Source organism: Leptonychotes weddellii, chromosome 1 (genome assembly GCF_054177405.1).
Source record: "Leptonychotes weddellii isolate Sample4059 chromosome 1, ASM5417740v2, whole genome shotgun sequence".
NCBI classification, from domain to species: domain Eukaryota; kingdom Metazoa; phylum Chordata; class Mammalia; order Carnivora; family Phocidae; genus Leptonychotes; species Leptonychotes weddellii.
Genome location: NC_138369.1, coordinates 139,108,825 through 139,135,076, shown reverse-complemented (window position 1 = coordinate 139,135,076; position 26,252 = coordinate 139,108,825). Strand labels below are relative to the sequence as shown.

The following is a 26,252-nucleotide window of genomic DNA, read 5'->3' as shown; positions in this document are numbered from 1 at the left end:
TCCACACTCACCTCCTCCAACCCAAGGCCTGCAAGTCCTTGGGAGTCCCCAAACTCAACTGCTTATTCCTGGGACCCTTCTCTCATGTACCCTGCCTGTATATCTTTCTGTTAGTTTATGAACTTCCGTGGCGCTGACAGTCTGAATGGAACAACCTAGCTCTTGATCTTATAGGAATCTTTATTCTTAGTTGTTAGATTTCAAGGCTTACCAGGGTTAAAGTAGTTTTCTTCATTCCCTTCACAAACTGCACAATGTTGAGTGAAATACAGGTGCTTACTGAAGACTTGGTGAACTTACTTCAGTCGGGTTAACTGCCCTAGGGACAAATAAGATGTATGCTTTCTCCATCAAACCAGTAGTTTCTGTGAGGATCATGAGATTAGAGCGCTCTTATGGGTAAGGCTGCATATGAGAAAGGGACTCTGGAGGAGATAGGAGCCTCTTGGGGGTCCCCAAAGTCATCAAATGGGGACATATTTTGAGCTGTGAGCTTTCCTTGCATACAAGGGTAGAGGGGCATAGTGTCACACGGTTATTTCCACAGGAGGCAAATAGATACTGATTTGCAAGTGGGTAGGAAAAAAAAAGTGAATCAATTTAGACAGCAGTAAATGAACCACATGATCACATGTGAGTTTTGGACAGTAGGAGGAAAACGCCCAAATTTGCCTTATGTATCCCTGAAGTGATTTCAATACCAGCAATTCTGGAATTCTTACGTCTTGTCTCAAGAGAACTGATGTGTTGAGAATTTCTCTGGCCTTTTAGGTATAATCCTCAATTTGGATAATCTCCACCTAGACCTATGAGAGAATGTGAAGGACCATCTGAAAAAGAAACCCTGCCACAATATAAAGAAGACGCAATAGGAAACCCAGAGAAGAGTTTTTTTTTTTTTTTAATTATTCCTTCATATTCAAACTTCACAAACAGTGTGAACTTGTACAATACCTCGGAAAGTGAAACTTACAAAAAAAGTGCTGGTAACATTTAAAAAAAAACAACAAAAACCCCAAAAAACAAACATCATTCTTAGCAACATCAATTACTCTTCCACACAAAACAGAAACCTTGTAAAATTTATTTTCGTATTTTTAAGGCGTAATACTTCCGTATAAAGTATATGCAAGAGATAAAACTTCACAGTATTCCAAAATGTCACAATAATAATAATAATATAATAGTATAATGAAGCGCTACAGTTAATTTTTCTTTTTTTGAATGTTTTTTTTTTCCTGTTTAAATAACAAATACAAGTCACAGGTAAATATACGTGAGAAAAATACGAGGCTAATATTAAATGGCAGGTAAGGATACTGTCACTGTAAGAAAAAACTGGCAGGATGTGTGTATTTAGTCTATATTTTAAAGCACTTGATAGAAAAGGCGTATGCAAGGTTTTTCAAAACAATTTTTTGTTTGTTTGATAACTGACAACAATTTAAGAGTATAATGAGGAAAAAAAAAAAGGAACAAACTCCCTCTCAAAACTATTGACCTGCTCATCCCAAACCACGCATATACTGATGGATGGATGGATGTGTGTGTTTGTGTATACATGGGTTTATAGGGTACACAGATTGATACAAGCAGTGTTCCATGCCCACCTGCAAAGATCTGCAGTCATCGAGCCCAAGCTCCTTTTGGGAAATTATTCTTTCAGTTTAAAGCTCGCTCTTTCCTTGCCTTTCCCTCTTTCCAAACTCTTCCCCAGTTCCCAGGTCTTTGGTCTGAAAAGACAATCTTGTTAGAAAAGTTGCCCTCCGTTCAAAGTTCACTGGGAAATAGATCCTGCATGAACAGTGACACCCACACGGACATTGAAAATACCACTTGGACGAATGAGTATGTGCATGTGCATGCGTGCGTGTGTGTGTGTGTGTGTGTGTGTGTGTACAGTAGCAATTGCAAAAAAGGGACCATATTCCTTTCCATACTAAGTTACAATGTGATAAGAAACATTTCTGTGCAGGGAATAGGGTTTCTTTGAATCTTATCACAACACTGTGGCGGGAAAATCAGGAAATGGGTTCACCTTTCAGCAGTCACCACAGTAAACTTCATTGAGAATGCACATGGCCAGACAAATGGTCTGTGCACATGTGTGTGTTAACAGCTAGCCATTCAGCCAACAGGTAACAGAAAGACAGCAGATAGCAAAACACGTCAATAAGGTGCTCAAAGAAAAAAGTGGCACCCACTCCTCGAATGGATGGCCACATTAAGGTGCTTCAAAAAAGTTTTTTTTTTTTTTTTTTTTCAGTTTCTATTTCAAACATTAAGAGAGTACTGATCTGCACATGGTAGTTCTGAGCCAGGCCAAGGGTTTTGAGATTTCTGACATCTTCCACCGAAAAGGGCTTTCACTGTAGTTTTATTCAGTTTGTTGTGGGTCACTTGAGTCTAAAGAACTTTTTTTAATGGCCAAAAACTGAAATCAAATCAACATGACTAAAAGAAATGACAGATGAAATGGTATAGAACATTACTGCATTCCCATTGGATCAAGATGGTTGCGCCCATTTTTCCTCTTTCGCTAACACTGTTCCTTTTTTTTCTTTGTTACAATCCATTCCTTGTGAACATACAGAAGTAACCAAAATCACTGCAAGTGGCTGTTTTTATTTTTTGTGATCTGTTGCAAGAGTCCAACCTTGTTTCCTCTGCTGCTGTTCGTGTAGCATCTGTAATGAGCATCTGGATTTGTAATGAGCATCTGGTTTTGTTATGTGCACGTGTGTGTATATGCACATATACACACTTATACATGTATAATATATACACTATATATATATGGATATATATAGGAAGTGTGTATACATTTATACATAATATAGTGTATATTGTTGCAACTGGAGATAAACTGAACTGGGTTCAGACACTAGCACGTTTATCTTTCCCCTGCTCCCTCTGGACATTTTAAACAGTCTGGAGCTTTTATTTATTTTTTAAAGTGCATTTTCAATGCAGAATAACTGTAATCCACTGATTCCTTGGAAAACATTTTTGATGAGAAAAATCTGACGGTTCTCAGCCCCAAGCAAGAGAAACCTGGGTTTGGTCGTGCCGGGGGCTGACGTGGCAGTGCCAGGCTTGTGCCTGAGTGATGGCTGGGCATTCTGGACCCCGGGCACCTAGCAGCAGCGGCAGCAGCACCTTTACGAGAAGGCGGAGGTCAAAGAGGAAGAAGGAAGGAAAGCTCAGATGAGGAAGGATGGGTTTTCGGTGTGTCTGCAGGTCGGAATTGTTCACTTTGCATGGGTTTGTGCAGTTCCTGCTTGGCTTCGGCTAAGAGATGCCATCTAGTCCCTTCCCTGCCAACTGACACCAACCTCCCAACGCCCCCCACCCCCAGGGTCCGCATGTTCGAGCATCGCTCGAGCGTCCCCACTCCCCAGGCTGACTTCCGTGTCCGTTCCCTGTGGGTATGTGAGTGCCAGCATCAAGTAGGAATAAGGCACCAGAGAAATCAAAATGTTACAAAAAGATGCAAAACCCCGTTTCAAAGAGCCTCTCCCATTGCTCCATTAAAATATTGCATGTGATACCATTCATTTGTGTGTACTTAAAGTGTGTCAAATGCAGTCTCTGGAAGGAACTCGAGGCCCTTCAGCACCAGAGATCTATAGGAATGCACCCTTTATTGAAACACACCCACTCCCCCACCCCCAGGCCCACCCCACGCCACACTCAAAAGCACCAAATCCGGAGAACAAGGCTGCTTGCCATTGCTCACCTCATTTGTGATAAAAATGAGAGAAGTGTATGAAAGAGAATTGTCAGGAATTGCTCTAAAGTCAAATGGGTTCAGGCTGTCATGTATCTGGCTAGGTAATGCTCTAAATGTCCAAAGAGCCTCGCGAAGGGGTTGACATGTCTATGTTAATATTTAGGGGGAATGTGTTAAACAAAATTACTTTGCAAATGATGCCCAAGTCCTCCACTAACACTTCAACCTCCCCTATTTTTTTAAGCACTGTAAAAAGGAAGAGGTTTATCTAGCTATAAAAGGAAAAAAATGAAGGCACATGATTTTATTCGGTCCCACAATCCTTAAGAAAAATGGTATTTTGCAAGTGTGTGTGTGTGTGTGTGTATCTGCACACACACACATGAAATGGGAGTCTGAGGGCCATTGGGGCAGTAGTCCAAGGGAAGTTGGAAAAGGAGAACAAGAGAGAATTCTGAGACAGAGAGAAGAAAGGAGAAAGGAGGAAATGGAGGCCTCTCTTCAGCTTTCTGTCATTGACAGTCTCAAGATTTGGCTGCTTTAGGGTCCAGAATGGAATTTGTTTGTCTTGGTCTAGAAAGTGCCCCCAGTTAAATATCTCCAGTTAATCATGTTACAGCTTTTGGTGTTTCCCTTTTCCCTTCCCTCCAGCCAAATGATTTAAAAAAAAATCACAGTTTTTAAAAATTATTTTTTCAATGTTGAAAAAATATGGAAAGCTATTGAACAGCCCTAGGGCACTCTGCCTCTCCGTCTTCACAGTGAGCAGATGGATGGACAATCCACAGAATCAAAGATGAGGCAGACAAGATCCCTTGTGCTAGATGGTCCCTCGCCCTACCTTCCCCATTTCTTTCAACTGGATCCTTCCTCCCCCCAGCCCGTCCACGGAATGTGGGCTGCTGAGAAAGGCAAAGCCATTCTGGAGAGTGATGATAACAGAAGTGTCTTAGAAGCGCAGGGCAGAGGCATGGGCAGGCTCTCTCCTCCTCCGGCAGCAGAGCCGTGTGCCCTTCGAGCAGCCTGGCCACAGGCTGGGGAAGCCCAGGTGCCCGCTGAAAGGCTGAAGTCCCACTCACATCTACTTCATGAGACCTCAGCCCTTCTGCTTCTCTTTGCGTCACAGCTGGCCCCCAGTCCTGAAGAAGGCAATGATCCAAGACGGAGAGGCAGAGCCGACTGGCTGTGTCCTACAGAAAAGGGCTACGGACAGTGGGATTTCAGAAACAAATTGAACTTTGGTTTTCTGACTTTTTTGAACTGTAAAAATTAAAGCAGGGCTTCAGGGGCGTGCATCATCTGACAGCTGTTCTATTTTTTTCTCATTTGGCAAGGCTAAGGCTGGGGGGAAGAGAAAAGGGGTTTCCCATAATTGGTCGAAGACACAGGGTAGTAAAATGCTTCCACACTTAAACTCACAGTCCAGTGTTTTTGACATTTCATAAATAGCTTTTTTTTTCTCTAAAAAAAGAATAAAACAAGAACAATCCCTTTACTTACTCATCTGAAACAAAATAAACAGCAGTGGGTACAAACTTCTTCTTGTAACAATTACAAAAAACAACAATATAATCCCAACTTTTAACACGCATCTTGAATCAGTTATTTTTTTTTTTTTTAACCTCAAAACTGCAGCATATCCTTAAGGGCAAACTTTTCGATTAGTTTTTTTCTTTTTTTTTTTTTAAATAATGTCTTCACCAAAAAAACAGTCTTGTACCAATAAAATGCATTCAAAAATAGAAAATATTACACAACAAAAATATGTATCCTTCCTTTCCAAAAAAGATTCTTCACAAAAAAATGTAGAAAAAATTCCAACAATTTTTTTCCTCTCCTAAACATTAACTTTCAGTCTAGGGCACAATTAGTTATTGATTTAAATGTCTGTTTTTGCATAAAACATGGAAAATGCAAAACAATGACTGTCTTAGGATTGCGTAGTTACATCCACTCCCACCCCAACTCCAAAACAAGACAAACCCAGAAAAACCCAGCAAACATTAAACAAATGATACAGCCACTTGGCTAGGCAAATTATCTCTGTCTTTCCTCTCACTGTGCATTTGTAGGAGTTAAGTGGCTCTGTTGGTACTGGGAATGCTGAAGAACAGGGGTGGGCCTGGAGTCAAGAGGTTCTTTAGCATTGGCTGATATTCTAATGAGTCATGGATGGCCTCCCGTGTTGTGGGCCCACCGGCTGAAATCCTCACGGAGAAAAGAAATACGTGAGGTAGTACATGGACAGAGGACCGTGCTGGGTACTGTACCCAGACCTCGATACAAGCCAGTTTTTTAACCATAGCACTTTTTTTTTCCCCCATCAAAATGGAGCCCAAGCATAGGATAAAAAGGTGATAGAGAGTTCCAGAAGTGCTGGGTTTATTTCTTCCAGAGTAATGCCTCTCCCACATTTAACCCCTTTGGCATTCGCTGGAACCATGGCAAGATCTCAGATCTCAAAGGAATGCCCCATGTCTCCCATCCCCACTGAGCCCACTGAGTGTCTTTTATATTTTCAGCATTGTAACTTCTAGGACTTATCTTTCTTATTTGATGTTATTTCTCTTTTGTGTGAGATAGATTTTGTATGTGTATTCAGTAGGAATAGGTGGTTTTTCTCATAGGTTTTTTTTTTTTTTTTTCCCTGTTGCTTATTTCGTTGCTGGTTTTTTCTTTGTGGTTTTTGTTCTGTTTTGTTTTTGAATTTTTGAACAGTGAAATGTGTCCAATTTTATTTCCAGTGCATTAAACAAATTTTAAATTAAAAAAAGAAATAAAACTTTTCCCCCCATCCTTCTAAAGGAAATGACTGATAAAAGTACAATATAATAAAATCAGACATCGCCAAAAATAGCATGATGTGCAACCTCAATTACATCAAAGAAAAACAAACAGACAAAAATTATAGAACATAAGCATGAAGGAGCCAAGACTATATAATCTCAACTATGGTATGATTGGCAAGCACTGGTTAAAAAATAGGTAAGGCTACTCTTAGATTTCTAACTCAACATAGTTAACCACTGCTCTTCTGTCTTTTCCTTCAACTCTTAATCTTTTACTCACTAGTTCTTTATATCTTTAGAATGAGCAAATTTGTTTTTATATTTTTGGTCTACAGTAGAATTACATATTAATAATATAATAAAAAGATATTTCATTAACAGGTTGGTACTGCATCCATGTGGGGAAAATAGAAAAAAAGTACTCAAATAGACATAGCAAATGGACTCTATTCTTATAAAAATAACCACAAATATAATAGAAATTATAATCAGGGCAACAGATTCAACAGAAAAACAGGAGTAGAAAGCTATATTTTGGATAATACAAACTCTTGACAATCTATGCCCTAGAATTGCAGCCTCTAAACCTTTTCTGTGATTTCCACCTTCCCATAGGATCACTCAGAATTCAAATGGAAATGAAAACAAAATGAAAATAAAGTGACAGGTGGTTGAGCCAGGCAAAGCTTCTGAGTTATCTTAGTTGACTGGGTCAAGACCAGGTGGACAGCGTTCGAGAAACTGGTAGGCTACAGGGGAGCCGCTGATGGTATCTGTTTTTGATTTTGGAAGAGTTTCCAGCCCACTGATAAAGAGAAAAACCAAGGAACCAAATAATTCTTCTGGTAACATAAATACATGAGATGAAATATAATTCTGACAGAGGCGACGGGGCGGTGGGGGTGAGGTGGGAAAGAGGAGAAAGGGGAAACAGGCCAACTGTAGGCACCACCTTCCTTGTTTTTCTTCAACACGTGGGTTTCCTTCTCTTTCTAAGCATTTGTTGGGATTAGCTGCAGGCTCCAATGTCCTCTGGGCAAATAAGTGTCAGCTCAGCTCACCATAGGATAGCTCTGCTTTTCAGCCTTCCTAAGGGCTAGTGGCTTTGGAGGAGCCTCCCCGCCCCCCGGCCGCCACTGCCTCATGCCCTCGATGATGCAGAGGAGGGGGTGCAAAGTTGTAATGACAGATGGCCTTTACATTAGCCATTTCTACCTGATGGTTAATTCACACTGAAGATTCAGTGTGGGGGAAAAAATAGGAAGGAAAAGAATTGGTAAGAGTTGAGCTTGGTAATCAGCAAGTATGAAGTTTCCTTCCAGAGAAATGAAGAAGAAGGAGAAGAACAAGAATAAGGAGAAGAAAAAGAAGAGGCATCAGTTAGAAAATACTGCTTTGGGTTTCTTTTAACATTGAACCATCCTTGGTTTTTCTCTCATTCAGTTGCTCCAGTTTAAAGTAGAGTTCAGAATCTAGTGCAAATATCATCAAATCACATCATCCCAGGAGCGATATCCTGTCCTTTCATCCTAAGTGAATACTATCCCTTCAGACCTCCTCAGAAGACTGGTGGGTAATGGTCCAGAAAAGCCTAACTGAACAAATTATTAATGGAGTACTCGCTACGAGAAAGGCACTATGACAACAGGTCAGCCCCAGCACTGTCCTCGCCACGGGCGTGGCCGTTTTAACCACTCCGGCAACCCCAGTGAGACCCACATCGTGGCTCTTTCAATACTCGAATTCGCTTGCCAGTTGTCTGACTCTCTCTCTGGCCATTGCTGTGGGCTCTGGCCACGAGGAGCAGCGATCCGCTCTGTTGTCTATGCTGCCCCCCATTTCACCAACAATCCTTGTTTGGCTCTATGTGATTTAGCTCACTCTCTTCCATGGAAGTTTCTTTCTCTCCATCAGTCTTCAGGTCATGACTCTATTAAAGACCAGTTTACAGTGTCAAGGTACTACTGTTTATTTTTTCCCGTTTTTTTTTAAACCTCTGACCAAACCCTAAGTCATGAAGACAGTTCAGTAACTCCCCTAATAACGAGTCTCCTGTAAATAGCACTGTGAATGGAATGAAAACCAACGTGTCATCCCTGACCACCAAAGCATACCCCTCGAGCCTGTCATATTATTTGTTGTCTGGGAGTGAGGAGATTAGGCTCTGGTGATTAAAATCTTTGGTGACAAAACCACAGTGGGTATGCAAGTTTCACAAAAGAAGTTGTTTCCCCAAAGCCTCAAGAGAAGTATCCTAGGACAGTTAATGTTAATGTATCTTAAAAGGTCAATTATTTCTTTCTATACCTTTGGTTTGATGCAGTCAATACCGTCTTAGTGCTTATGCAATACACATCTCTAAGTACCTGTTAAGAGCTCTGAATTTAGAGTTTCCTATTTAAAACTGAGATAATGCTTTGAGTGCTTAAGGGATTGCTTACATTATTCTGAAAGCCCTAAGTGGTGTTTTTTTCTCTGACTCGCAGGGCTGACAGTTCCCTTACAAATTTTTTACCTTGTAATAGTAGACTTGCGTGGATGCTAAGGAGGAAAGAGAGAGAGAGAAAATGAGATAGGTATCAACGTTGTAATCTTAGGAAAGAGACCTCAACTGATAGTTTTCCAAATTGATGTCCCCACATGTGATAGTGTTCAGAGAAATTCAACATTAGCCATTTATATGTGTTGTGACCCTTTCTTATGGAACCAGAATCTTCCAAGCTGTCACCTTGGATTCTGGAAGGGCTCTTCAGCATCCTCACTCTTGTGTAATTGCGCCCTACACAACTGATTGCTTTTCCTGTGGTGCAAGATTCTTTTATTAATAGTCACTGAAGAGCTGTCATGCACTAATTACTTCTCAGGTTTAAAAAGGCAATAAAAAGAAATCCAATAAAAAATTGAAAAAATTCAGCAAATTCAAAGCTAAACTTTTAGGCACTGTTAAGGTCTTCTGCTTAATAAAGGATAGTCTATGATGGAGCAGCTAGTAAGTAGGTTCTGATCAATTCTCCAACCCTTCCTTCAATTTCAAAGTTGGCCTAGCTTGTTTCAAAATAAACCTTTCACCTCACTGGTTTTCAGTGTTTATTGCACTGTTCCCTTACTGCCTTACCAAGTGCATGGCCTTCCTCTTTGGTTAGCCTGATCTAGGTCTCACCCAGGGATGGAAAAGCATGCTCAGGCTGAAAGGATATCTCCAATACAGACAAAGCTGTGTTTTTTTTTTGAAAGCAGGGCATGCCACCGCCCTCTGCCACACTGGAATGTGCGTCAGCAAGGGGTTTTGTGGTGGAGGCCAAGGTGAAGGCTCAACCTCACCTCGGCTGGCTCCCTTAACCATTGCAACTATACCGGAAGCTTAGCTAGAGACAACACTGGGCAAACTTTTCCTTAAACATCTTCAATTTACTGTACCAGCCCAGCTTCTTTATAATAAGACAACAGATCCTATCAGCATGGCAGTTTCTGGGCCTGATCAAGAGTTAGCAGATTCCACAGATTCTCACCAACCCTGCTAAGACCAAGCACAATGGAAATAATTCTCCGTTTTCGTGATGCTTCCTGTTTCATAACTGCCTCTTTCTTCCCCATACCTCACACACTCTCTCCCAGTACAAGTAAATACATTTCAGTAGTGCAATGCAGTGCAGTCATATTTAGTGCAAAAAAAAAAAACCAAAAAAACAAAAAACCCAAAACAAAACAAACAACCCCCCCAAAAACCAAAAAAAAAAAAAAGCCCTATTATAGACCCAAGCTCAACCCTAAACTGTTCTTACTAAAGGTTACCAGTGCCACACAAGTGGGAAATTCAGTCTTTACCTCGCTCTTCTATGAGTCATCTCTTGTTGCCCCTGTTTGTTTCAGCTCAGAGGAGAGAAACAACTAGCATGTGCCTATGTATTCTTCTGTAAGATGTAAAATCAATAGGCAGAAAATAAAGGGAAGTAGATGAGTTGAAACCAGGGGTAGTATTTAGAAGAGGAAAATAGCTATTTAATGCAAAGGTCAGTAGTGGTTTTTACTGAATGGTTTTCATCCTGTCAAATGGCTCTGATACTAAAGAGAATGGGTACAGAAAAAGATAAAACTTTCCTGTTTCCCAAAACACGGTTCTGAATTTAACAGTGCTGGGCTCTTATTTTAGAATCGTGCAATCAACTCTTCCTGGAGGGCTTCTGGCTGCGGCCACCTGACCTAACAGAAACAGGGATGCTAGGAGGACTCACTTCTTCACATTGACCACCTTCTCCCTCCCCTCGTTTGTTCCTCCCCTATTCACTTTGTTTTCTGACAACACATAAATACAGATCTACATACACACACGCAGAAATTCTCAAGGCCCCTCTCAGGATGATAGATCAAAATTGGTACAAATAGCTCAATGACACACTCACACAAAAAGTACAACTATTAAATATAAAAGTGAATTATAATTACACCCAAATTAAGAATCTGCATTGTACCTCTTCTTGTATTATTCCTTAAAAAGAAAAAAACATTCATAGTAGGATATCTTATGGAGCTTACTTCTCGCTTAAGATTAGTCTGGAATTGGTTTGGGATACGGCAGAACTGAGTGATTCTGGACAAATGCTTTGTATTTGATACTCTTAAGAGTTGATCTTTTTGGCTTGTCCAGGTCTCCATTCTCCAAATGTAAATCTGTGTGTCTGCTCAAACCCACACATGCATACTGGAAGTCTCAGGAGAAATCAATCCGTGGTTGAGAATAGATTGTAGAAACAAAGGTGTTTGGCATAGTGGGGTCAGCACAAATTACTTTAAAACATAAAGTTACCATAGGTTTTTCTCTATCCTATCAACTTCTTGCCTTTGTTTGCCATGATGAGGATTACTAAGAAATTCTGCTTTCATTTTTTTTCTGAAAACACAATCCTTTCAACAATAGGGCAAAAAACCATTTTTCATTCAATGTGTGAAAGTTACCCTTAATTTCTTTCTCAATAGGCCCGTCAGGAAAACTGAAGTTCAAATCAATGGGACTAAGGAAGGAGTTTAACTGCTGACAGTGCTTTTGAGAATTTTCTCCTACAAATCTATATACAGATGGTTCCAAATCAAAGTTTGTCCCAAGGAGAGCAGGAGCAGAGAAACTGGCCTTATTTTTCAATGAACCCTTTGGCAGTGAACTTACACAAAGCACTTTAGACTATGTCTAAATCTTGTATCAAATTTGAACCATCACTTTATTTTCAGGTCTCTCTGCATGTGTCCTGGAGAGAAGATTAGATACAGGAGCAATCAAGGGTGTGTACGATTTCGCTGAATTGGTTTGACAGTAAATAAGAAAAGTCTTAAATCATAAAGAAGTGAGGTTTTCTGACCAATTCTTAAGACTATAATAGTAAGGATGGACAAGAGTGGTAAAGAGTGAGTGGTGTTAGCTTTCCTTGGTAATCCTGAAAACTGGCTTTTTGAATCCAGAACTGTATCAGATTTAGCCCCATCACTGCCCTGTCTCCCCTCTTTGCTTTTCCTCTGTTCACTTAATTGAAATTGCAATTATTTTAAAGATTGAGTTAAAAATGCAAATTATAGCACAAAAGACAGGTTATAAAAAGGTTGTCAGGCTATCTGTAAATTGAGTTAAAAACAGTATGCTTTCAAACGAAGCACTACAATTTCCCTTTTTTCAAAAAAAAAGTTTCTAATTTGGTTTTTCCTTATTTTGTGGTGGCGATGGGGTATGGCTGAGTGGAGGACTGGCGATGCGGCACCAGTCTCCCTCTGTGACTCTCAACTCCGGTGCCAGGTGGGGGAGATGAGAGGCAATGGAGAATTGGATGTTTCTCTATTTAAGACCTCATGGACACATATTTTTGAAATGAGTAGAACAGAAACTGAATAATTATAGAAATCTATAGATTGATTGACTTTGCATTTAAGTAGCATCCTTTCTTTGTCTTTTCTGGGTATTCTGCTTTAGATGTTAGTAAGAAACATCCAAAGCAGATTTTCATTAAATTAATTTATTCCCAGTCTTATTCCAAAAGTTGAAGGCAATAAGGATTTGTAGTGTAAAATATATGACCTTCCTCTGCAATCAATTCCCCCTCTTTGGCCTCAGACCTGTTTGTTTGGGTAAATGCGTTTCTCTCAAGAAACAGTTTTTAACGACTCTACCCTCAAAGTGCAGAGAGAATCTCTCTCCTCAAAGCTCTCATATGCTAACCGAAAAGGAAGATAAGATTTTCAAGGAGAAAAGACTCTTTAATGGCAGGAAGGAAGGCTCTCATTCTGAAAGGAAAAGAGTATGGTAAGGGCAGGCATTATTTGACTGATACCTATGGCCAGGGACAGTATCAAAATAAAGAATCAAAATCTTTCACTATCTCGAGAAGTAAGAGATAAAGGGAAACAAACAAAATGACAACAAACTTTACTAAAATACACATTCCTCCAGTTGCAGGTTTCTAAAAAAATAATTATGCTTAAGTCAAGGTTTACAGATAGCAAACAACTGTTTTAATGTGTAAAAGTATTATCCCTTTGCTTTACTATATTAGTTTCACTTTCTTTGAAGGAATTGTATCTGTGCACACTTGTCCTAAAGTCCAGTGCAGAAAATAAACTGGTTTGCTACCAGCTTCAATCTCAGAACACTTCCTAAGCTATATTTGCGAATCCTAAAACTACATATCTATAAAATGAGATGCAGACTTTCTGAAATGCGTGGTGGTGGTGGGGTGGGGTGGGGAAGCAAGCTTTTTATGGGGGAAAAGAAGAAAGAAATCTCTTCCTATCCTCCCTATTATGTACTATAATGTTTCTGACCATCATTTTGCTGCATTAGTTACTGGTAGGGCTCTTGGTGTTCCTGACAGGTGTCAGTTTAGAAAAGCAGGAGGGTCATAGGCAATAAGAAATTCACATCCTGGAGTCTCTCAAATACTAGCAGGATTTACACATTAATCTAGACTAATGCAGAGGTTGTGGTGAGAAATCCTGGTCTCAGGGTTAGAGCTTTTCTTGGGGAACCAGAAGGAACAATGTCAATAAGGCATCCTGGAGAAATCCTTTTGATTAACTGGACCAAATGGGACCTGTCAGATCTGGATCCTCTCCTACTCCACATTACACCTTCAACAATAGTCATCAGGATTTAAAAGAGAGTCTTCTACTGTTTCAGAAGCCAAAGCCTGAGAAGAAGAGTACTTTAGATGAAGAGTACTTTTACAAAAGAGATAGAGGGAGAACGGACAAAGAAAGAGAAGAAGATGGGACTGATGGGGGAAAGCATGCCAAGTGAAGATCACCATCCTAGGCAACATAAATATGGGCTTTACAAAATGTTGGTTTCCTACTAGATGTATAACTCAGGAAGGTTTTGAACTATCTCTTTATTTCATTGCTTTCTGTGGTGTGAGTTGATGTTATAAATTGGTTTAATTAACGCAGGAGATGGGTCAAGCCATCTGGTCACATTAAGAATACATTTCTGATCCTAAATGTTGATTCTATTTGTCAGTGGGTAAAGCAAGAAATAAAATAGTGCACGTCTGTGCACTTAGAACCAGGTAGTACTCTAAATGCCGCAGAATTTGTCTTCATAAGAGCCAAGAGGCAGTGTAGGAGCTTGGCAAGAGTCATGGACTGGAAGTGAGGAAAGAAGGTATTACATTATGAACATCCTGTAAAGGGACAGATCCAGAATGGTATCAGTCTTTTGGGCAGCATTTTGGCAACCAGACAGTTATGACTCATTGAAATGAAATCTAGCATGATGACTAAATTATATGCTGAATGTTTAGGTACTGGAGAGTGTATTACATGGCCCTTCAAGTATCCAGTCTGCCCTATTATATATATATATATATGGTTTATATTAAAAAAAAAGTGCTTGCAAAATAGACACTTTAGACACTTCATGGATCTTTTCATCCCTCAGTAAATTACTGCTTAAAGTTCTAAATCAATCAACAATTATTTGTTTTTCAGAAAGATAACAAATGAAAAAATTCTTCCTAGTTGTTTCCTCCTACTTTAGTGGAAGTGGTTTAACTTGTTTAAAAAGCATTCACTAAGGCTCGAACAGTTATCAAAATTATCTTAAAATGTTACTTCTTTTGTTAGATTTCTGTAAATCTAGTCTGGGGTAAATATGTCATTTGGCTAAATATTAGCAGGACTTGAAAGAGTCAACATTGATGAATTTTTTTTCCCCTCTCAGAAATGGTCTACTCATATCAGAAATTTGAACACTGTGATATTTAAAGAAAAGAAAAAAACAGAAAAAAAAATACTTTTTCTTTACCTTTGGCCAAATGTGAAGGTGAAAGGAATTAATGATCTCACTAGTCCTGCTGACATTTAAAACTGTGACTCAGGTCCTCCCACTCTCAAAAGAATATTGGTAACTTTTAAATTTTGAAGGTACAGTGAAGACATGCTTTTTCACTCTGCCTACGAGTCTCAAGTTGATGAGCTGATTCCTGTCAATGCTCTTGAGCTACACAAAACTTAGAGACGAACATTCAGGACAGGGTGGGGAAGGGAGGGAAATGAGCACTCAGGGGTCATAAGTATTCGAGTTCCTCAGGTGGGGAGGAGAAGAAAAGGTAATTTAAAGTAGTCCTAAAGAGAAACAAGAAATAAAGGAACATGGTTAGGAAGAGGAAAGAAGAAAATAATGAAACTGATACAATCTGGGTATTGTGATCCCTGGAATAGCAACAGCCTCACTGACTCCCAATTCACAATTAGGTCTGTCCTGTAGAAATATATTTAGTTGAAAACTATGGAGAAACAGATTCCTAATTTTGCTACTAGACTTAATGTTAGCCCCTTCGAAGTAGGCTGGAGTAGGTCTACCAGGTTTCGCAAGTGGAGGGCACTGCTGGGAGCTTGAATAAGAGGAGGTTAGGAAAGACTTGTTGTGCGCAGGGCTTGGGAGAGCACAGCAGAATGGGATGGGATTTGGAAATAAAAATCTATTAGGTGAGAAGAAAGGAAAGAATTGGTGTTATTCATACTGAGAGGCCTTAATATTGGTCCAGTGTGGGAAGGGCTTTCACACTGAGTATCGTAAACAATTGCTGTCATTTTGTCCCGAACGGAGAACTGAGAGAATGAACCTAGCTTTAGGTCTCCAGGATGGATGTAAAGTTTATCCAACTATGGAGTTTTCCAGGCACTGGGTAGCTAAGGGAAGCCGAGGAAACTCTTTATCTACTTGAAAATATTTCTTGCTAGGAAGACAGGATGCCTGATTTCTGAAGTTTCCATGATGGCCTGGCTAAAGAATAAAGGCACCAAATCCCCACTTTCACAGACCAATGGAGATACAGAGGGCCAGAGACCCAAGAGCCACCATTTTGTGGATTCTGTGGGCTAAAAAATGAGCTCTCTATTTCTCGGTTCTATTTCTATCAGCCTCTGTCATGAAAAAGTTCCTCAAATTCCGGTTTTATTTAAGAAAGAAAATCTTCTAGGAAAATGAATGTTATATTGCCAAGCTGCCTCCAGGGGAGCATTGAAGACTAGTTAAAATAATCGTAGAGCACATTGAAAACAGAAAGTAGTCCGTAAAGGAACAATGAAAATCAATGTTTGAAAATCCAGTTGGGACAGCTAGGCATTTCATTCCCTTAGCTTCTCAGATGAGAAGTCCTTTGAGTGGCAGCCTGTAATTTTTGGTCAGATCATATGCAGGTTAAGCAGCCCCTTGGACATATTTTCCAAAGCAAATATAGACAGTGACAGTCCTAAAAGGGAAAATCACAGATACATTCATATGCACTTCTTTTGTTCTTCAGATATTGAGAGGGTCAGCTAAACAAGATCACTTTGAATATGAACCTCTTTGTATTGGCCACACCAGAAAAAAAAATGTTTTCTTAAAAAATGTTTTCACTTTCCTACATTTGCTAAGTTTGAGCTTAAAAAAATTCTAAAATCCTGTAAAGACAATACTGAGCTGATAATATAAAAAGCAAACTAGAGCAGTCATGATTATTATTAAATGCACCAGATTAACCGCAGCAAGTTGGTGATGGGTGATAAATGCAAAGAAATAATATTTCAATCAACTCATGATCATAGGCAGATTCAAAAGTTAAAAATGAATATAATGTAATATATATTTCAATATAGAGTTGTTATATATAATGTGTATGTTCTAGCTTTCAGAAATACTGCAATGTAGTGTACTGTACTTAAGTAAGCATACCTAAATGTAACTCATGTTCTTCCACAAAGTCACTAGTACTGTTAATTAAAAAACAAAAAAACAACAAACTCATTTTTTTTCCAGTAAAAAGAAATACCTATGGTTACAGTCACAGACTTCTTTTGGATATAGAAAGACAATATACATTTTTAAAAATAATAACAATGAAAAGATTCTAACTGTAAGTAGCCTTGCTTAATGGGGTAGGGGGAAAGTCACCAAAATAGAAGAGGAAAGAAAATGTCCTCTGAATTCTGTAAATTAGCAGAAATCATCTACGTGTCACAAAAAAATAATAAACCACCTAGTAAAAGAAGGGCATGGGAGTGAGCAAACTGAATCCGACTGTTTCCAGGCCGTTCTCTAAGGTCAGCTGCGAGAGCCAGGTCCATTTGTTCAGAGTAGTGCGCCAGAGTGGCATTCTACTTTACTGTGTGAAACGGGCCAGAGCCATCAATTCTTAGAGATTACTAGAAATGATTTCCCCCGAGAGTCTACTGGTTTGCTAGACATGGTAAACAACCCACTCCTGGAAAGACTTGGGCAAAGGCCACGTTGGTGTCAGGAGACACAGTTTGGAATTATGATGACGTCCTGTAGATACAGGCAGGATCGGGAAGCTTTAGTATGGACGTGAAACTTAGAGCTGAGCAGGTGTTTGTGGGCACACTCTGGGTTGCATAGAGGAGAGCGATGGAGGCCTTTCAGCCATGGACTGGCTCAGATCAAAGGTTGTGCAGGCCTTGCCTCCCTGGCCTCGGTGCTCCTCCTCCCCAGAAGACCTGGAGAGGTGCCCCAGAACTGCTGCTCTCTCTGTCTGCTTGCCACTTGAGTACTTCTGGTCTACCTTCTTCTGGAGGAAAACAGCCTGTCACTGTAGGATTGCTGTGGATCCAACAAGCTGCCTTTGTTTCTCCCAACACTGAAATGCTACGAAAAGCAACAGAGTGGGCAGGTGACTGCTTCCTGGGAAGGGAGCCACAAGTCTTGAGCACAACGGTAGGAAGAAGCAACTGCATCTATGTACCAGGACCTATGCCTGTGTGTGCTTCCTTTGAGAGGCACACACACTCCCGGACTACAAGTACACAATGCAAACACACACATACACACATGCCAGTCAATCTAGCAGAAGTGCAGAGTTCGTTAAGTGCACTCTCCTCCACACGGCATATTCAAGTTTCTCATGGAACGGGTACATAGAAATGCTTGAGCTCCTTCAAAATGCCCTAGAACCTCCTCACAGATAGCGGACCCAACTAAGGCAAAAGAGCAGAAACAGCCAGGAGATATGTGAGACCTTGGACTAGCTAGAAGTTCCAGAATCTATCTTTTCACTGGGGAATATGAACGTGGAACAGCTCTGTACTGAGGGCACCTCACACAGCGTGTGTACATGCAGAACGGGTACTCATTTCTGGACATTTTGGACAGCAGCTGTGACATATTAGCTGGGTTAAGTCCTTTTCATTACTGGAATCTACATATAAATTACAGTGATTTTGCTGGGCAATAATGAACTTCTGTTGTAACAGTAGTAGAAACAGATGTCTCTGACGGGGTTAATTTTTTTTTTTTCTATTTTAGGTGCATCAGAATCTCATCGAGGCATCTGAACCAAGGAAAGCCCTGAATTTGAAAGAGGGCTAGTAGGAACTTTTTATACCCTAATCAGGTATCTCAAAAGCCAGGACCCCCAGCAAATGTGGCTAGATTTCCTCTTTGATCTGCAGAGTATGCTCCTTCCTTGAAGATTTGATTGAAAGTTGTGAGTTTGCATTTAAACAAAGAACCACCAGATAAAGCAGATGCTCATGAAAACTGAGGAAAACTGAGTTTAGAAATATATACTGTATAGGGAAAGAAAGTTTTTCTAGAGACTGTTCTCCCTATGAAGAAAATGATGAAAACTGGCATCCCAGGCACCTGTGATCATGTCTTATGGGATTTACTCTTTGACTAATATGATGCCTATTTTACACCCAGCCCAGACCTCTGTCACTGAAATAGGATATGAAAAAAGAGCAACCACTTCCTGAGAACTGTCAGTTCCAGACAAGTGCGATGCGTCCCTGCAAAGCCACTATTTCCATCATCTTCACTAATGAAGAGGGCTCATTTTGATGACAATGCAACCACTAAAAACAAGAAATGTCTATGTCTTCACACCCTTCCAACCTCTCTGTCCTCTGTTCTCTTCCCTGGGCTTTCTGATTTAAGGCAATAATTCTTTACTATAAGTGGCTTCTGGTGAAAATCCCTCAACTGAGGTCACTTCAAATGAGATTTTAGTCTGAAGGGACTGAGTTTATGGAGCAATAGACTGGGCCTGAGGAACCATTGGAATCCAGGGGTTGCAGTCTGTTGTTTCAACCCGGGGCATTTTACTGCTTTTTCAGTGAAATACATAGTTCCAAAAAAGAACCTGTGCTCTGCAACACTCATCCTCTATTTCTTCATCCTAAAAAGAACTGAAAACAAACCCTGGTGTTCCAAACCATTTTCTGGGATCTGTTAACGTACACCACTGACCACTGTGGATTCAGTGTTCGAGGGAAAAAAACAAACATGTATTCGGAGATTTAGAAAAATCTTTGGGGAATTTTGGTTAGGCTGATCACCTTAATCCCTAGCGCTAGAAATGATGCTTTGGGTTAGTAATTTCCACGTTTTGTGTTTATACGAACACTGAGTCACCACAGCTTTTCCTCTTGTGGAGGTTTAAGCGGTCTTAGAAATGGCAACTTCACACGGAGAGTCCTTGGGGATACGAGAATATTCTCACTCGAGAGCAAGAGCTCTTCTGTGCCCCTCTTCTGTCACCATATGCTGCCTGAGCACCAGGGTAGAGATAGCTTTTGAAAGTTTGCCCCATGCAATCTATTTCCTGGGCACCTAAGAGAACAGTCCTTTTCTTCATGTCAACATGAAGAGAAAGGGGCTGCCGCCACCCCAGTGGGGAAGTTATGTGGAGCCTCAGAAAGCCCCAGGTGGCTGGGTCAGCGCAAGTGCTCTCTTCAAGCACTGCAGAGGGAGAGGTGTTGGGTTGCCTTGCTTTGTCTATGGAATTAGGGAGCCTATTGAAGTTCTAGTGCACCCTTCCTTTTGTTTGTTACTGGGTCACATGGTTCTGTCTTTAGTGTCCTATTTTTATTTTATTTTTTTAAATTTCTTTTTCTGGGGGATAAAATTGGCCATTTAAAGAAAGTTCTTTTCTAGTGAGTAAAGAGGTTTCTCAGAGCCAGAAATCACTCAAAAGAAAGTCTGTCGACCCTACTACCCATGGAAAGCCCAGAGATTTCTCTAAATACTTCTTGCCAAACTTCCTAGTGTTGCGATTGGATGTTTTTTGGTTTCGCATTATTGGGTGCTGAATACACTTTGCAGTCCTTTTGTTCTCTTCCCCAGGGCTTCCATTACCCTGGACTTCAACTCATTACTAAATTAAAGAATTCTTTCAGGGGGTTTCTTTTAAGAGTCAGGTCGCAGCAGAAAGGGCACCCTCCCTTCTCCCAAACCCCAAGGGCATCTCAGGTTGTGTCTGCTCTTACACTGTACCTTCATTTTGGTTCTTTCTGCATAGCAGAGGCAGACCTGATTTGGGTATGTGATACCTTTGCTGCAGAATCACATATCCTCTGCTCCCAGCCTTAGCTAATTAAATAACATCTTCCATAACAACAGAGGAAGGCTCCTGCATGGGCGTGTTGAGTATGAATCCTGGCCAGGTCTACCTCACTGCTCCCTTTCCTAAAGGCAACAGGTGTTGGGAGCATTATGGAGGAAGCACATCTAGGAAGCAACAGGAACTTATGTTCTGTTGGGGACCTGAGGGATTTTTATAAGGGGCATGCCTCATTTGAGGGAACTGCTGAGGGAAAACAGATTTGGGGCATGTATGGGCTGGCCACACTCTGTTGGTGTGCTTGTATGATTGAGGTACATGTAGGTCAAGGCATTAGGACTTACTTGACACATAGAGGAAAATCTTTTCTTCTCCCACCTGGAGGAAATCTTTTTTCTTCTCCTATCAGAATGCACAAATTGTAACTGTTCATGGGTTCCAAAGGGTTTTCTTGGTCCTTAAAGAATATTGGGATGATACAAAATAAAACCCATGACTTTTCAACAAAGCAAATCCAAGTCTTTTCTTCTAAGCCTGGGAGCTACTGTGACCTCCAAGATGCCTATGAAGAAGGAATGGACTAAAGCTGGAACACGAGAAGGAAGTTATCTACCACACTTACTCATGGCACAGTTTCAGAGCATTAGGAGTTTGGGCAGGAAAAAGTCTATACACTATTATCAAGAGCTAAAGTTTACAACTCAATTAAAAGATATAGTAAAAACCATTTTGATATCAAGACTTTCATTTCAAATTATTTTTGCCTGGCTTGTTTCTTAATCTTTTCCCATGTGTAGATTTGTATCAGATTCATCTGTTCCAATTCCTTCCTTTTGAGGGGCCATATTTTACCACTTGCGGGTTTTTTTTTTTTTTAGTACAAATATTGGCATTTATTATAGTAATGGGGGAAAGTTACCTACCACGCTGGGATGCTACCAATGTTTTCAGGGCTGGGAAATTTTATTTTTCATAAACTGTATCTAAACGTCTTGACATAAATATTCCCCTTTGACTTTTTTCCTTTCCCTTGTTCAGCTAACCCACTTTTAAATCATAAATTACTAAAAAAAATGTTCTTTTCCAAACCAGTTCTTGTTCCCTGTATTCATCCTAAGAGGTCTTAAATCTGGAACATTTGTTTCCATTTTATCTATTTTTTTCCCCTGACTACTGAAAAAAAAATTTTTTTAGCACTCATAGCATCCTAGCATGAAGTTCTAAATGTAAGAAGATTGTTGGATTTGAAACTAAAAAATAAAAGGATTCATGTTCATCCTCTATTCTTGAAGCAAAAAATGTTTCCCCATTTCCTAAGGTGTTGGTAATTATTTAACTGAAAAGTAAGGATTGGCAATCTAAAAGCACCTCTATCCTTCTGAAATAGGTCCAGTCCGGTTTACATCAGTTGGGAAAGTCGCCCTTTCAGGAGGTCAGAACATATAGTAATGACTCCACAGCAAGTTCACTGCTCCCCAGATTAGACCTTCCACTGCAGTCTAGCTTCTCCCTCTCTCCAGAGAACAAGTCTGTCAACTATTTTAGACTATGAATGTTTGAGAGGAATAGACATACGGTAAGAAAAAGTCTACTGCTTTGCAAACCTGGATAGTCCATGTGGTTATAATGATTGCATCACCTCACCAAGAATTCTTTGGGAGTTCTCCAACATTTCTTAAAAAGAAATACTTCATTTGAAGGGAAAGGGTGAATATTAGTGTTTCAAACCCAACTGGAATTTTTTTCCTCTACGTGTTCTATAACAAAATGTGGATTTTATTTTAACCCAATTGCTTCACTTTTCACGTGCCAAATCAACATTAAGGCAAATGGGTTTCCCTCTGATTTGAGAAGCAGACAGCTAAATGTGGCCCATAATGGCACCCAAGATCAACTTTTCTAGAGGTACTATAAATTCTGCCTACTTTGTGAAGGTTGGAATAAGGACACTATCTTAAATCAGCTACTGTCAAAGAATTGAAAATAATTTAAAGTGGCTTTTGGCCACCTTCATTTGTAATATATGCTGAGGGATTTTATGTCATTTTTCCTCTAGATTAAACAACTTTTTTCCTTAATGTCAATTTTTTCTTTTTTATATCATGGGTTGAATGGCTTGTTTTTCAGGATCTCAAAACAATCCCAGGACATGGTTAATTAACTAATGCTCCCTCTGTTGGTGGTAAGTGGAAATATTAAAGTCTTACAACACTGCTATTTTAAAAAGCAAAATTAGCAAGAGAAAAATGGACTTTTTCTTAGTTTTGAAGCTGTTTCCCACTAACTTTTAAAACAGGTCAATTTTGGACACATAGTTCTTGATAGGACTCCTCTTAGAAATCACGATGAGTGATACCCAATAATCAGTTAGCCATCCAAGTCTACATTAAACTTCTAGCAAAATATTTACCAAATTATATTACCGGAGGACCAAATACAACCCACATGTACTCCAGTTGCACTAACCCTACTAAACATCACCAAGAACTTATGGAAAAGATCCAAGTTAACCAATATCTAAAATATATGAGTAAAACCAATTTAGTCACTACAGAGTTGCTTCCCTTGGAAGATTTCTCCTCATTTGTTACACAGTTTTGCAAATAAGTTGCTCACAGGAAAATTAAAATGCAAAGTAATTTTGAAACTAAAATTCTGTCTTTGCTTCTTTTTTAAAGTTACAGTTTGGTGTTTCTGCTTTGTTTAAAGATTTACTTTTCCCCCTTAAGAGTGTTAAAACATGCCCAGCAATAAAATCACCTTTGGAGTTTTTGTTAGGTTTAAGAATTCTCATATTTGAGTTGGAATCCCTTCAGGACACTGTCTATAATGGAAAAATCCCTATTACAATACTTTGATCAGGACCGAGGAGAGAAATCCCAACTAGGAAGAGAGAGTGGCATCTAGGATGATGCAATGAACTGGTGGCCTTTTGAATGATGGATGTTGGTATCCGAGAAATTTTTGTTAATTTCCTTAAAACCTTTCCAAAAAGCAAGGGTTAATACATCCTCTAAAGGAGGATCATCTCATTTAACCCTCTCAACCATGGTGGCAATAGTCAGAAGGTGGTATTTGAAAGGAAGAAAGTAATTTTGGCATCAAGGCATCCTGATCTCTACCAGGCTTCTGCTCTCTGCAGCTGTGAAGGGTGAGGAGGCATGAACTCATCCTCCTGGCTGACCACAAAAGGAAAACCCATTTGTCACGACCTCTAGACTACTAGTGTTTCATTCAAGAAAAGAAGTAAAGTCGAGACAAATTCTAGAATCATAAGACCTCAATGAACTTTTAGAGAAGCAAGAAATCTGTTTCTGAAAGATAAAGTCCTCCCATGAAAAAGAACAGAATTCTAGATGGATCAGTTGGAAAAAAAAAAAGTCAGTGGAGCAACTTAAGCTTGCTAAAAGTCAAAGAACTACATATCAAAATACAAAGCAGCAGTTCAAATTACAGCAGGGATGGGCTGGCCACAGAGGCCCTCATCAACCCAGGCAATACTTAAAATAATAAAAATTAAGGAAAAAATAAAAAAAATATGAAGAAAATATCCTTCCTCTCTTTCAAATATAACTTTAATTGCCTTTTATTCTTTCTATCTGGAAGCAGTATCGCTAACCTTAACAGTCTTGACTTAACCAAAAAATATATATGTGTGTGTGTGAAATAAAATAAAAGAGAAGGGACTGGTGGCAGTGTATGCAAAACGAAAATGAAAAAAAAAAATTACTTTTAACAATCTCACTTTTTTTTGTTTTTTTTTTTACACAAATACTGTTGTAAATATATTAAAAAAATCAGCATTCTATCTGGTAAACGTCAGTTTTGCCCCCTATAAAATTTTGAATTAAAAAAGCCTCAAGAACTTTTTATTATTCCCCCCACCCTCCATTTCTCTTTCTTTTTCTCTTCCACAAGAATATATCCTGACACTTTTTTTTTGTTTTTGTTTTTTGCAAAGATTGTGGGAAATAATCCTTCTCTTGTACCTAGAAACGTAGGTGCAAACCTCTGATATCTTTGTTTTATCTGCATTCCTGCCTTTCATGAAAGTCCCTCTTGATTGTGCTGAGGCTGTGGCTCAGCGAAGACACTGAATAAATACGATATAGCCACTGTTGCTTGATGCTTGTCCAAGTCTTCCTGGCTTCTGCTGAAAGAGGGGGACATGGAGGAGGTGGGCCAGGGTGTGTGGACACGAGCAGAATCTGGGGGAGAAGCCTGCCGTTCGCCTTCCCCACACCACTGGACCCACTGCCCCTTCCCAACCCCCCAGCCCTTTTACGAAATCAGACAATGTGGTAGGTGGAAAACAGCAGGGCCTTTCCTCTGGGTTTTCAACCAGAAGTGATATTCCACAGTTTTAACTGGTTACTGTGAAGTCCAAGCGGCCAGAATTGTGAAAATGTCCACTGAAACACTGCAAGCGGTGTACTTAAAGACAGTAGGCCTTTTAGATTTTGTTATATATTTTTGTAGTGCTCTTCACAAGTGAAAAAAAAATTTTTTTTTTACTTTTTTTTTTAAAGATTTTTTTTTTTTTTTTTTTTAAAGAAGGGTTGTATTTAGAGGCCAGTAGCTAGAGATCCAACCAGTGGACCTCTTGAAGCACTACCAGGCCTTAAGGCCACCATCCGAGGGAGGCTGGGAAAACTCTCATTCACCCGAGCCTCCGGAAATGTAATGTACCAGCAGGCAAAAACAGTTCTTCATGTAGTACAAAATGAAACGAAACAAAAACAAAAACAGAAAGTAAAAACGAAACCAAAACATTTCTTAAATTCTAGTGCCATAGCTTTGTTTGTTTGTTTGTTTCTTTTCTGTCGTTTTGTTCATAAGAAAGAGAGAAAGATACTACTTATCCGTCAGACACATGCATCCTCATGTGGTCGTTGAACTGCTCGATTTGGTCAAACTTTGCTGGACAGACGGAACAGACGTAAGTGGTCCCCTCCGTGCAGGCCACCACCCCTGGGGGGCCAGTGCGGGCACCTGGGGGTGTACCCGCGGGAGGGGTCCCGTTGCTGGCACTGTGCAGGGCCACGTGCCGCTCCAGGAGGGTCTTGTGGGAGAACTTCTTTTTGCAGATGTAGCACTCGTAGGACTTCTCCCCACGGTGGAGGCGCATGTGCACGTTGAGAGAGCTCTTCTGGGTGAAGCGCTTGTTGCAGATACTACACTGGTACGCCCTCACTCCTGTGTGTGTCACCATGTGCTTGATAAGGTAATCTTTTAAGGAGAAGGAGCGCCAACAGATGCTGCATTGGTGGGGCTTCTCACCTGTCGATGGGGGAAGAGACAGCAAGCGGAACAGAGCGAGACACAGCAAGGGAGGGAGAATGAGAGACAGAGAAACAAGACGACAAAAAACAAAAACAAAAACAAAATTTAAAAAAAATCTGGTTGGTTCACCCTTGATTGGAAAGATCCAGTCCTTCCTGGCCTCTCGTGTTCTGAGAATCCTTGCTTTTGGGAGATGCCAGGACAGGCTAGTCTTCCACCTCCCCATGCCAGAAAACAGCTCTCTTGGAAAGCTACAAGAGACTACCCACCACAGGTTTTCAAAGGTCATCCTGTGGAGAAAAGGGAGGGCTACATTTACGGGGTCATTTTCGGCATCATGGTTAATGTGTGGATTTAACTGTGTACTTCCCATTAATTTTATCAAACCCATGTAAGGAATAAGAGAGACGAAAGATCTTGGAAGCATTCAGGTTCTTTAGAATCTTTAGAAACTAAGGACAGTGGTTACATAGCTTGGCTCTTTGGGGATAGTTTCCCATTTCCAGTATTCTGCCTAGTAATTGCACTTTGCCATGATAGGTCTGGGAAATACTGGTCAACATAGGAGCAAGTCGTTCTGAAGAGCTACGCTCTTAATTTTATTTATTTTAGAGAGAAATCTTCCCG

General features: G+C 40.1%; 1 protein-coding gene across 31 annotated transcripts in view; it reads right to left on the bottom strand.

The window, feature by feature from the left end:
• Positions 1-882: 882 nt before the first annotated feature.
• The window catches only part of ZBTB20 (zinc finger and BTB domain containing 20), a 764,927-nt gene continuing 739,557 nt past the window's right edge, over positions 883-26,252 (bottom strand). For all 31 annotated transcript variants that reach the window (XM_081796727.1, XM_081796734.1, XM_081833712.1 and 28 more), the window contains one exon: positions 883-25,622. In XM_081796727.1, coding sequence (XP_081652853.1) covers positions 25,201-25,622 — 422 coding nt within the window. In that variant the 3' untranslated portion in view covers positions 883-25,200. The remainder of the gene's footprint in view (positions 25,623-26,252) is intronic.